Source organism: Coregonus lavaretus (genome assembly GCF_964263955.1).
Source record: "Coregonus lavaretus genome assembly, chromosome: 18".
Lineage (NCBI taxonomy): Eukaryota > Metazoa > Chordata > Actinopteri > Salmoniformes > Salmonidae > Coregonus > Coregonus lavaretus.
In genome coordinates, this window is record NC_140005.1 from 25,746,607 (window position 1) to 25,760,168 (window position 13,562).

A 13,562-nucleotide genomic window follows, 5' to 3' on the forward strand; every position below is an offset into this window, starting at 1 on the left:
CTCTTTTTATAAGGGCAGGTAAAAGCTGTTGTTTATGACAGGCTTTATCCCTGAGATGTGTAAGAGCCATGTTAAAAGCTTTGTCTTTTACGACCACCTCTCTTCCCTGGGATGTGGCCTCTTTATTTGAAGCAGCTGGAAGAGAAAGATGTGGGGCGCTGACATTTGACAGAGAAGGGTGAGAGGTCATGTCTAACACTAATAACGACCAGACTTTGATCGGACATTTATGGATGGACTAAACTCCCTCTAAGCACACCACATAGAGAGAGATGGACAGAGGGGAGAGAAATAGAGAGAACGGGAGAGAAAAGAATGGCAGTTTGCACCGAATATGAAAAAAATTGAGACCCACAGAGAGTGGGGTCAAGGGAGTTTGGAAATGAGTGCAGAGGGAGAGTGTGTGTGTGTCAGAGGAAGATATTCAGAGACAGAGGGCGCAAGTAGGGTTATGACTGGAGGGGAATTAGGACCAACCCATGAGTTTCAAGGTCATCATTTGTGCTTGCTGGTGACTTTTATAGGTCCTCTGAGGCTCTCTTTCAGAAGAAATCTCTCATGCATTTTAATTTCCTCCTTTTCAATTCTGAAGTGTTATTAGCACTCAGCATGAATCAACTCCACATCTCCCATCCTTTCTACTCAAATTAAAAGCCCCCTTGTTTCTTCTGTCTTGCAGCTCATGGCCATGTTCGTTTAGATCGTCACAGCTGTGCCAGGTGAGCTAGGATTTTTCTCACACAAGAACTCTACAAAAGACCTCAGGGATGAACTACTGAGACTAGATAACCAAATACTCCGAATGGAGCCTGCAAGCCAAGTATGAAGTTAAAGAATGTGTAGCTCTAGTCATTCACACACTCTGTACATCACAAGGGGGTGCTATTTGATTATTTATGTACAGTGCCTTCAGAAAGTATTCACATCCCTTGACTTTTTCCACATTTTATTGTTACAGCCTGAATTTAAAATGTATTAAATTGAGATTTTGTGTCACTGGCCTACAGACAATACCCCATAATGTCAAAGTGGAATTATGTTTTTCGAAATTATTACAAATGAATTGAAAATGATAAGCTATTGTATGCAATGTGTTTAACATGATTTTTGAATGACTACCTCATCTCTGTTCCCCAAACATTCAATTTCTGTAAGGTCCCTCAGTCGACCAGTGAATTTCAAACACAGATTCAACCACAAAGACCAAGGAGGTTTTTGGTAGATGGGTAAAAATAAAAAAGCAGATAATTGAATATCCCTTTCACCATGAGGCCAATGGCGACTTTAAAATAGTTACAGAGTTTAATGGCTGTGATAGGAGAAAACTGAGGATGGATCAATACTAACCTAAATGACAGAGTGAAAAGAAGGAAGCCTGCACCGAATAAAAACATTACAAAACATGCCTCCTGTTTGCAATAAGGCACTAAAGTAAAACTGCAAACAAAAAAAGGAAAATAAATTAACTTTATGTCCTGAGTACAATGCGTTATGTATGGTGTACCCAGAAAGAGTAACAGCTGTAATCGCATCCAACGGTGATTCTAAAATTTATTGAATCAGGGGTATGAATACTTATGTAAATTCGATATTTCTATATTTCATTTTCAATATATTTGCAAAAAAAATAAAAAACACGTTTTCACTTTGTCATTATGGGGTATTGTGTGTAGATGGGTGAGAAAAAAATATCAATTTTGAATTCAGGCTGTAACAACAAAATGTGGAATAAGTCAAGTGGTATGAATACTTTCTGAAGGCACTGTATCTGCTGAGGACAGGTGAGTCATTTCGATACCTGCATGCTTTGAGGCAACCCTAAGCACTGCGGTGCACCACGGTAGTTATAGTCTTAATGTACTTTCTCACAGTATTATATTAATCCTTGACAGTAACCGAGGAGACTACAATCTCTAACACATATTGGCAAGACCTTTTACAGTTGCATGCAGGTAGCAATCAGATTAGTCCGAACAAAATGGAAACACATAGTGCATTGAGAAAGAAGAAACTTTGAGAAAGAAGAAACTTTACAGGGAAATCATTTTCGTTCATGGTCGCTACTTCTGGTAGGCTACTTCCTTTTTACGGAACTTGTTTAGAGCTTATTTGAAGAAGGTCGTTCTCAGGACGTGCGAGCTTTCTGTTTGAGCCTACTTCAGCGGGTGTGTTTCGGAAGGCAAGTACACACATTGGACCAGGAAAGTGCTCAAGACCGAGGGTCAAGAGCACTGTGCGATCGCATCACCTGCAGATGGCAATTGACAAGAGCAATGCGTTCGAATCGCTTTAGGACTTAACATTGGACTCCAATTCACAGTCAACGATATTGATATGTATTATTTAGAAATTAGATCAGCAAATAAGAATGTTTTGCATGCATGTTAAATCCATAGCTTATGTTTAATTTTAGTTAAGTATATCTTGTATTTACTTTGAGTTGGTAGACGTTTTTTTTTTAAGGAACAATATAATGAAGTTCAACGGGTATTTAAAATTTAGAATTGGTGAGGCGATGGACCTCAAACCAACAACTGTTTCCCTTCGCCACTCTACAATGTTCAACAAAACAGCTCCCACTTTGGACCCTTACATTGTGCTAAAGGTGGACGAGTACAAAATTGGACAGACGCATACAAAGCAGAAAACCAACATGCCAACTTACAACGAAGAGTTCTGCCTCAATGTCAACGACGGCAAGCATATAGAGTTGGCTGTATTTCATGATGCACCCATAGGGTATGACGACTTTGTTGCCAACTGGACAGTTCAATTTGAGGACCTGATAAAAACCTTGAACACAGAAGAGACTTTTGAAGGATGGGTGAGTAGCTTTAAGCCCTGGGCAGTTGGCATTGTGGGGATGGATAGGGATGTGGTTGTCATGAGGAAAGGTTGACATGCTTGCCTGATACACTTTTATTCTCTTAGCAATTCAGGATAAAAGCAGAATTAATATAGTCAGACTGTAAGACACATGCAGTCATTAAAGGGAGTCAAGGTACACTGATAATGCTTTTTTTTTACTCTAAGTAGTTCCCTTGGGGAACTTTTGGGGATTTTGCATATTCAGGTAATCTATAAATATTTGGGCCAATGTGTGACATTGGGATCAACATTTCTAAACGGTTTGAAACATAAATAAAAATTATTTTCGTGCAGTTCCACATGTGTACTTAGAGGAATAAAAGTGAATATATGCTTAGATCAGGCTGCTTGTAGCTGGTTTGAGAATTATTTAAAAGACAGAACAGTGTGAACTTACTGATGGCGTTAAATCAGGATTTTTAGACATATCAAAAGGTGTCCCATAGAGTTCGATTCTTGGTCCAGTTCTTTTCACGATTTATATTAACGTCATTGGTCTATCTGTACAAAACTGTAACTTTCATCTGTACGCAGATGACACTGTTGTATACGCTACTGCCCCTATGGCAGCTCAGGCTCTGTTGAATCTTCAATCTGCTTTTACTACCTTGCAGAAAGCCTAGGTTGAAGAAGTTGGTACTAAATGCTGGTAAAACCAAGTACATGTTATTGTCCAAATCATGTAATAATGTAACTGATGATTTGTGCATAAGTATGTTAGATGGTGCCCCCATTGATCGTGTCCCCGCCTATAAATATATGGGCATCTGGATTGACGAAAAGCTATCTTTTAAAAAGCATGTTGACGAGTTAGTCAAGAAATTAAGAATTTAGTTGGGCTTCTTCTATAGGAATGGGGCTTGCCTTTCATTAACTAGTAGAAAACAGATAATTCAGTCTACATTCATACCTGTTATAGATTATGGCGATATTATATATATGAATGCAGCTACCAGTGTTTTGAAGCCCTTGGACACAATATATCATAGCACACTTCGTTTTATAACATCTGACAGTTTTGACTGGAAAATAAGTATTTGGTCACCTACAAACAAGCAAGATTTCTGGCTCTCACAGACCTGTAACTTCTTCTTTAAGAGGCTCCTCTGTCCTCCACTCGTCACCTGTATTAATGGCACCTGTTTGAACTTGTTATCAGTATAAAAGACACCTGTCCACAACCTCAAACAGTCACACTCCAAACTCCACTATGGCCAAGACCAAAGAGCTGTCAAAGGACACCAGAAACAAAATTGTAGACCTGCACCAGGCTGGGAAGACTGAATCTGCAATAGGTAAGCAGCTTGGTTTGAAGAAATCAACTGTGGGAGCAATTATTAGGAAATGGAAGACATACAAGACCACTGATAATCTCCCTCGATCTGGGGCTCCACGCAAGATCTCACCCCGTGGGGTCAAAATGATCACAAGAACGGTGAGCAAAAATCCCAGAACCACACGGGGGGACCTAGTGAATGACCTGCAGAGAGCTGGGACCAAAGTAACAAAGCTTACCATCAGTAACACACTACGCCGCCAGGGACTCAAATCCTGCAGTGCCAGACGTGTCCCCCTGCTTAAGCCAGTACATGTCCAGGCCCGTCTGAAGTTTGCTAGAGTGCATTTGGATGATCCAGAAGAGGATTGGGAGAATGTCATATGGTCAGATGAAACCAAAATAGAACTTTTTGGTAAAAACTCAACTCGTCGTGTTTGGAGGACAAAGAATGCTGAGTTGCATCCAAAGAACACCATACCTACTGTGAAGCATGGGGGTGGAAACATCATGCTTTGGGGCTGTTTTTCTGCAAAGGGACCAGGACGACTGATCCGTGTAAAGGAAAGAATGAATGGGGCCATGTATCGTGAGATTTTGAGTGAAAACCTCCTTCCATCAGCAAGGGCATTGAAGATGAAATGTGGCTGGGTCTTTCAGCATGACAATGATCCCAAACACACCGCCCGGGCAACGAAGGAGTGGCTTCGTAAGAAGCATTTCAAGGTCCTGGAGTGGCCTAGCCAGTCTCCAGATCTCAACCCCATAGAAAACCTTTGGAGGGAGTTGAAAGTCTGTGTTGCCCAGCGACAGCCCCAAAACATCACTGCTCTAGAGGAGATCTGCATGGAGGAATGGGCCAAAATACCAGCAACAGTGTGTGAAAACCTTGTGAAGACTTACAGAAAACGTTTGACCTGTGTCATTTTGTTTTTGACCAAATACTTATTTTCCACCATAATTTGCAAATAAAATCATAAAAAATCCTACAATGTGATTTTCTGGATTTTTTTTTCTCATTTTGTCTGTCATAGTTGACGTGTATCTATCATGAAAATTACAGGCCTCTCTCATCTTTTTAAGTGGGAGAACTTGCACAATTGGTGGCTGACTAAATACTTTTTTTTATAATGAGAAAGTGACCAAAAAACAGGTTCCTTTTTAATGGAAGTATTTATATGGAAAGCCAAGTTGAAGCCAACATTAGATGTTGTCATAATAACCCCACATGGTTTTACCACAACAGAGTAGCACAACACCCTTCAAATGAAGCGGTGGGAAACAAACGAAAGTAGCCACATCTCTCACAAAAACGGTTCAAAAATGAAATCACGGATAAATATAAGGGACCAGGAGAATTTATAAATTGGCTACAATAATTACAATAACTTTTCAAGCACCATATTGAGGACATTTCTGATTTTCAAGGTAGGCCTATTCCAGTAGCCTACTTGAATTTCTGAGCTCCAAATTCAAGTTAAAGTACAGTAGCTTAGGCTACTTCAAGCTCCTTGTATTGTTTAAAATTGCAGGTGTAACATGGAAAACAAAATGTATTTGTCATGTTATTTCATTACCAGATCATATTGTGAATAAGCCCATTAGGCTATGTAATTTGTTGTCATTATATCCAGAATAATTAATAGGAATAGCATTGGGTGTTGTGCAATAGTCTATCCTACACAATTGCAAGCAGTAGACTTGGTGTCCAATCCAGGCACAAAAACATATGAGGCTGGCTGGAAACCATGAACTCATTAGCTTACCTTGATGCTTTCTCTTTTAAATCTAACAAGACACTGCTGTAAATCAAGCAGACAACAACAGAGGATCAATATCAATTGCTAGGGATATTAGATCCAGTGTGGATCCAGGCATAACTGTCTTCACCGGTGTAACGAATGAGACACCAAAATATTCAGGACATTCCTCGCAAACACCTTTTTTTCCAGTACTTGGGCTGTTGTTGCATCACATGCACTATCACAACAGCTGTTCTTCACTTGATTGTCAATCGGAAAATTCCTTCCTGGATCAGATGATGATGTGTGAAAATATCATGGCTTAACTAACCAGCTGGACACCAAATGTGCATCCAACAAGTATTATGCATAATTATTGAAGAAGCATATCAATGACAGTATCAATTTAGGTTTTACGTATTAAGGTAAGGTGACTCTTTCGGTTAGAAGCATTCGATTTTGCAATGCATAGCCTACATTATTTTGGATTTGTGTGCCCATGAAAACTGTTTTCACCTAATAATATAAGGAGACACTAAATGTAACATAGTTGCACTGCATTTCTAAGATCTGTCTGAAAGCTAGACCTAGGATTCTTAGGGGTTCAAGTTCAATGTCTAATTTAACTGATTAATGCTTAATATATGATATAACAACAATTTACACTGCCATAAATGCAAGGACAGAAAAGTAATGTTTTATGTCACACGATTTTGGACAAGTCCATCAAGAGACCAACCATGATAAAGGGTTAAACATAGGTTTTAAATCAACTCGTGAATTTTATTGAACATAGCTATGATCCCCCTTTATATCTTAATGTAATGACATCTAAAAAAAAATAAAAAATAAAAATATCTAAGGCATGCAGATCCCATAGTCTCCTTTTCCAATATGAAGCTTCAGCATCTTCAGCAGCTCATTATAGGTGCCATCTTAGTGGATACCTCTGTGTGTTTAGCTTAAGCCTGTCAGAAAGGCAAAGGTGACATCAACAAGAGATATTTGTATTTATTAGGGATCCCCATTAGCTGCTGCCAAGGCAGCAGCTACTCTTCCTGGTGTCCAAACACATTAAGGCACTTACATTACACATAAATGAAAAGATAAAACAGTACATCATATAACATTATTACACCACTACATCTCTACAATACAAAATGTATAATAACACCATACAACAATATTACGATGTACGTGCGTGTTCTAGCGTGTGTATGTGTATGTCTGTACCTGTGTATGTGTGTGTCTCTTCACAGTCACCGCTGTTCCATAAGATGTTTTTTTAATCTGTTTTTTAAATCTGATTCTACTGCTTGCATCTGTTACCTGATGTGGAATAGAGTTCCATGTAGTCATGGCTCTATGTAGTACTGTGTGCCTCCCATATACTTGGGGACTGTGAAGAGACCTCTGGTGGCATGTCTTGTGGGGTATGCATGGGTGTCCGAGCTGTGTGCTAGTAGTTTAAACAGACAGCTCAATGCAATCAGCTTGTCAACACATCTTAGAAAAACAAGTAGTGATGAAGTCAATCTCTCCTCCACTTTGAGCCATGAGAGATTGACATGGATATCATTCATGTTAGCTCCCTGTGTACATTTAAGGGCCAGCCGTTCTGCCCTGTTCTGAGCCAATTGCAATTTTCCCAAGTCCCTCTGTGGCACCTGACCACACAACTGAACAGTAGTCCAGGTGCGACAAAACTAGGGCCTGTAGGACGTGCTTTGTTGATAGTGTTGTTAAGAAGGTAGAGCAGCGTTTTATTATGGACAGACTTCTCCCCATCTTAGCTACTGTTGTATCAATATGTTTTGACCATGACAGTTTACAATCCAGGGTTACTCCAAGCAGTTTAGTCACCTCAACTTGCTCAATTTCCACATTATTCATTACAAGATTTAGTTGAAGTTTAGGGTTTAGTGAATGATTTGTCCCAAATACAATGCTTTTAGTTTTAGAAATATTTAGGACTAACTTATTCCTTGCCACCCATTCTGAAACTAATCGCAGCTCTTTGTTAAGTGTTGCAGTCATTTCAGTCGCTGTAGTAGCTGACGTGTATAGTGTTGAGTCATCCGCATACATAGACAGTGGCTTGTCGTTAGTAAAGATTGAAAAAAAGTAAGGGGCCTAGACAGCTGCCCTGTGGAATTCCTGATTATACCTGGATTAGGTTGGAGAGGCTTCCATTAAAGAACACCCTCTGTGTTCTGTTAGACAGGTATCTCTTTATCCACAATATAGCAGGGGGTGTAAAGCCATAACTCATACGTCTTTCCAGCAGCAGACTATGATCAATAATGTCAAAAGCCGCACTGAAGTCTAACAAAACAGCCCCCACAATCTTTTTAGGATCAGTTTCTCTCAGCCAATCATCAGTCATTTGTGTAAGTGCTGTACTTGTTGAATGTCCTTCCCTATAAGTGTGCTGAAAGTCTGTTGTACATTTGTTTACTGTAAAATAGCATTGTATCTGGTCAAACACAATTTTTTCCAAAAGTTTACTAAGGGTTGGTAACAGGCTGATTGGTCGCTATTAGAGCCAGGGAGCTTTACAATTCTTAGGTAGCGGAATGACTTTTGCTTCCCTCCAGGCCTGAGGGCACACACCTTCTAGTAGGTTTAAATAATTAAAGATATGGCAAATAGGAGTGGCAATATCGGCCGCTATTATCCTTAGTCATTTTCCATCCAAGTTGTCAGACCCCGGTGGCTTGTCATTGTTGACAGACAACAATAATAACCACACACGCCTCTGTTGTGCTAATGTGCTAATTATGCTACCCGCTAGCAGTATGTTAAGTATTGCATTGTAAAGTGTGCTGGAAACCACAACCTTCAGAGACTTTGCATCTAATTCCTGTGACTTGCCTATCTTACTGCATGTCATATACAGCTGCTTACATACAGCCACTGCCAGAGATAGATGTTAATGTGATGGTATCGAGCTGGTATTACTCTCCACATTTCTCTTTGGTTGATGTGCATTGCTTTGGGGGCTACATCACCTCTGTATACCGTAGTAGGCTACTACTGGTTTGGAACTGGAGAGCAAATTGCCCTCTGCAACAGTTTCATTCGTCTCTTTTACTTTCGGTCCTAGAGAAGTAAACAAGAAATGTGATTGATGTGTAACCTGAACATGTGCATGCCTGGGGGTAGATCAGGTATCGTCTGTGTGCCTTGAGACTCAACGCCCTCCAGTGGCTGTCTGGCCTTCTTATTATCTCTCATTGTCATACAGTACAATGGTCTGACATACTCAAAACCTAATCTGTGTCATGGTGCCCAAAAGCTATTAACAGACAGCTCACTCCTCTTGAAAAGTAGAATCTGAGTAGATTTTTTTGCAAAGCTTCCACCAGGAACCAACCAATGAAGGCCAGAGTCAAGTACAGTGGGTGTGTCTGTGAGGTTTGATAGACATGTAGGCATAGCCTGGCTTCACTCTTTTACGAGATGCAGGCATGACAGTATTTATCGGATAGATCTGAACTGTGAGATCAGGGTGACGTGTTCGATGCCAATATAGCGAAGTGACCCACAGTGTTTGTCATTATACCATGATGAAGACAGCTTGTCTGTCCAAACGTTGGTTATTAAATTATTGCATCTGAGCTCCTAGAGTGTGCAGCTCTCCTTTTCTTTTTCAAGTGTTCTACTCCGCTAGCCAACACCTCGCCTAAACAGGTGTGCGTTTCTTCCACCTCCAGATGTGAACTGTGAAACTTGTTTTGCTTTGTTAGCTCTCAGATGAAGTGCATGGGGCCGTATACGTATGACGTATAGAGTAAAGACTAGAGTAGAGAGTAGGGCACAGGCCTCCACACGCCCACACCACTGTTATTGAAGGTGGTGTTATTGAAGGTTTCCCACCATCTGCTTTACGCTCAAGGGCTCCAAGTCTCTCCCCATCCCATCTCATCTCTCTTGTTTTATAGCCTCTCTTGGTTCAGAGCCAAGTACAGCACTTTCTCTTTCTCATCTGTGTTCCTCTCTAACCAGTACAATTTTGCATATTAACCAAAAAACTTCAGTGTCTTTGATCTGAGGGGGGCTGTTGGCTCACACACACACACACACACACACACACACACATACACATGGCTGGATAGGTTTATGTATCTAAACAAATAGCAGTATGAGGCGTTACCTTCAAGAGAGCAGCTCAAAATAGAAGCATGCAGTCATATCTGTTGTGTCTCATGGGCCTGTGGCTCAGCCTTATGTGCCATCCACCCACTCCTCTCACACCCCACTCACAGCCTTAACACTGGGGGCCAGTTTCCACTAAGACCCACAACTTACACCTGTGATGGCTTCATTACTGGTCTGTATTGAACTATCCTTCAGGTTCATCTTGACAGTCTTGTCTCTGCTTTTAAGCAGAAGTGGATGGAGTAGACTCAGTTTAACTGTAAATGTTTGTCAAGAGCTGTCCCCCCTCAGAAAAAATAACTTCCCCTTACTGTCATGTGGTACTCAGTCAGCCAGAGTTCCTGCTTTTTAAATTGAGTGTGGTCGTGTCAGCATCAAAGCCTGTTTTAGTCTGAACTCTTCTGTCTTCATCTGACTGGATTTCTGTCTGCCTCAGCTGATTCACTGAAGACACAGGTCCAACGCTCTCAGAAAAAGAGAGAACCGGACCTAACAGTAATCTCTAACATAACACATTTTCTACTGCTGAGGCTCAAACATAAGGAAATGTAAAACCCCAGACTAAGTACACCATCAGATGTAAGACCAGGATAATTCCACCTCTCTATCTCCTTAACTATTCACCTTGACATGACATCACCCTCCACACATGTAGGCTAATAGTTTGTGAGGGTGTGTGTGTGTGCTCAGCTGTACACAAAAGAAACATGTGTGGAGGGTGATGTCATGTCAAGGTGTTATGTTAGAGATATACCCTCCTCATAGCAATACAGAATTATCTAACTGACCAAGAGAGAGACAGGCTGGTAGAGATGACTGAATCAGGATGGAGATGATCTTGCAGTATCAGTCCAAGGTTTTCCATTGGGGCGTCTGTCTGACTAGAGCTGTGTCTGTAGTTTGTGCTGTAAGTAACCTCAGTTTCCATGAAGTGGTTAGTGCATGGCCTCCGCACCGCAGCACAGTGGAGGTCTTTCTCACTGTGTCTTATTATGTCTATTGTCTGTCTCTGTCTGTATGTCTTCTTTATACTTATCCTAATGTCTGTGTGAGATGGATGTTATTTTGAGTGAAGCAGGGTGTCATTTACTGAAGCTAGCTAAACCAGCTGGACCTGCTCTCTAGTCTCTCCTCCACATCGCTCACATTCTCCCCACATTACATACACACTCAACCGTTCACATCACATGCACCTACATGCTACATACCGGTATGTTAAACAAAGATCTAACATAATATGTCTACACAGATTTACATACCTATAACACACTCACCCTACACCTTGCATAGGGGAGAGTGGGGTAAGTTGAGCCATGTTTTACATTCAGAATCACTCCATAAAGGGAAATATAGTATTCTTTCTAACAAATATATCTACATATACTGTATTTCTGGAGGTTGTGTATCCCTGGAAATAATCAGAATTCATGTAAACGTTACAGTTTTGAAAACATAGCTTGTCCAAAAAAAGTGTTCTCTTGGCACAACATACCTCGGGTATGGGTTAAGTCGCCTCCAAATTTCTCTGCTGAATGAAATAGTTCCACTACCTTTTTAAAACCATGTCTATCTTTATTTCCCAAACACAATTCAACACAATCACAGTTACTTTTAGTCTTTTAATCATTTTAAGCATCTTTTAAAACAGGCTTAACACCTAACAAACACTATTGTTACCTTATATCCCAGGGATAATGCTTTGCATTACGCATGGGAAGAAAACACTTCAATTTGCTCAACTTGCCATTGGTTCAACCATTGGCTCAACTTAGCCCATGGCCATTGGCTCAACTTACCCCAACTAAAACATTTAATCCACACAGCTACAATCATACTAGGTTTAGGACCTCATATTGAAGCTAATAGTGACCCAAACTGATGTATAGAACAATCTTAAAAGTATCTACTTTGGTTTAGATACAAGCATCATGAAACCTCTAATACAATAAATTCATTTGACTTGGTGAAAACACGTTTTATTTTAACCCAACTTACTTACCACTTTTTCCATGTGTTTTTTTTCCCTCCATGAAATCATGACCTCTTCCTAAATATTTGGTCAAATGATACATTTTTTGTATGGTTTCCTAGAAAAAAAAAGTGGTTCAACTTAACCCTTTGGCTCAATTTACCCCTCTCTCCCCTATAATAAATATAGATTATATTGCATTACATGTGCTGGTTTGGGAGTTACCTGGTTGGGAGTTACATGGTTAGCTTTTGCTCATTAAATAGTCTAGTCTAATGTCTAGTCTCCTGTGTTTGTGTGCAGGTGGACCTGGAGCCAGAGGGCAAGGTGTACATCCTCATAACACTCAATGGCTCCTTCATTGATGGTAAGGATTTTTCGTTGTATCTCACACCAACATCGATCTATTTCATCCATAGATGGCAATACTATCTCCCTCCCTCTCTGTTCGTCTGTCTGCTTCAACACAGCCCCTGATGCAGCTGATTACTTACAGGCTGTCAGAAACATTTACATTTACATTTTACATGTAGAGGCAGATTTGTGATATTCATCATCACAAAAACCTGTTTGTGTGTGTTCGTGTGTGTGTGCGTTCGTGCATGCATGCGTGTTGTGTGAATGACTTACTGTAAGACATACTGTAGATGCTTTGACTGATGGGAATCTTATCTCCTTCTTTGTTTCCTTTCCGATAGAACATTGTTGCTTTAATCATTCATATTTTTTCCTCTGTTCTCTGTCTGACAAACATACTCCCCTCTGGGTCGTTCCATTTAATTTCAGCAAGCCATGACACCCACCATCTCAGATTGTTCTGAAATTGTTTCTGTAGTTAGAAACAGAAAAGATTACCATTCCTACAACATTATTTTGTTGAAATATAATTTGACCTCTGAGAAAAAATAAGCTAATTGATTGCACCCAAATTCTGCATTTTAATTTGTAGTATTAATATAATATTCAATAAACATCTGATTTGGACCAAACTTTTTTTCTAACAATGAGTAAGACATGAGTAATCCAAAGATATGGTCAAAAGCCACCCACTGACCCCCCACACCCCACCCCAATCCCAACCCAACAACGAGGATACAGTATCAGTTCTCTATGTTTGACAAGTAGTATGGAGCTGCGGCTCTGAGTATTGTTTCTTCATCCTATGTAATGTATTCTCAGTGAATTTGGTTATGGCTATTTTTTTCTGCTCAGAGAAATGTGTAATTGAAGTTGTTAGGTTTATGTTCCATCCTACATCCTGATATTACTAGGTTGTGACCACTAGATGGTGCGGTTCCTACTATTAGGTGATTCGTTTTAACGGTGATTTTTGAATGACTACCTCATCTCTGTACCCCACAGATACAATTATCTGTAAGGTCCCTCAATTGAGCAGTGAATTTCAAACACAGATTAAACCACAAAGACCAGGGAAGTTTTCCAATGCCTCGCAAAGAAGGGCACCCTAGTTTTTGCTGTGGCGAGCAAATCAATCAAAAACAGTCAATAGCTGACAGTTGAATGCCATACTCGGTGTAATACTCCA

General features: G+C 40.2%; 1 protein-coding gene across 1 annotated transcript in view; it reads left to right on the forward strand.

The window, feature by feature from the left end:
• Window positions 1–1,915: 1,915 nt before the first annotated feature.
• Window positions 1,916–13,562, forward strand: part of LOC311145898 (protein kinase C eta type-like) — a 34,832-nt gene continuing 23,185 nt past the window's right edge. Inside the window, exons 1-2 of the mRNA XM_084182268.1 lie at window positions 1,916–2,824; window positions 12,320–12,383. Coding sequence (XP_084038394.1) covers window positions 2,474–2,824; window positions 12,320–12,383 — 415 coding nt within the window. The 5' untranslated portion in view covers window positions 1,916–2,473. The remainder of the gene's footprint in view (window positions 2,825–12,319; window positions 12,384–13,562) is intronic.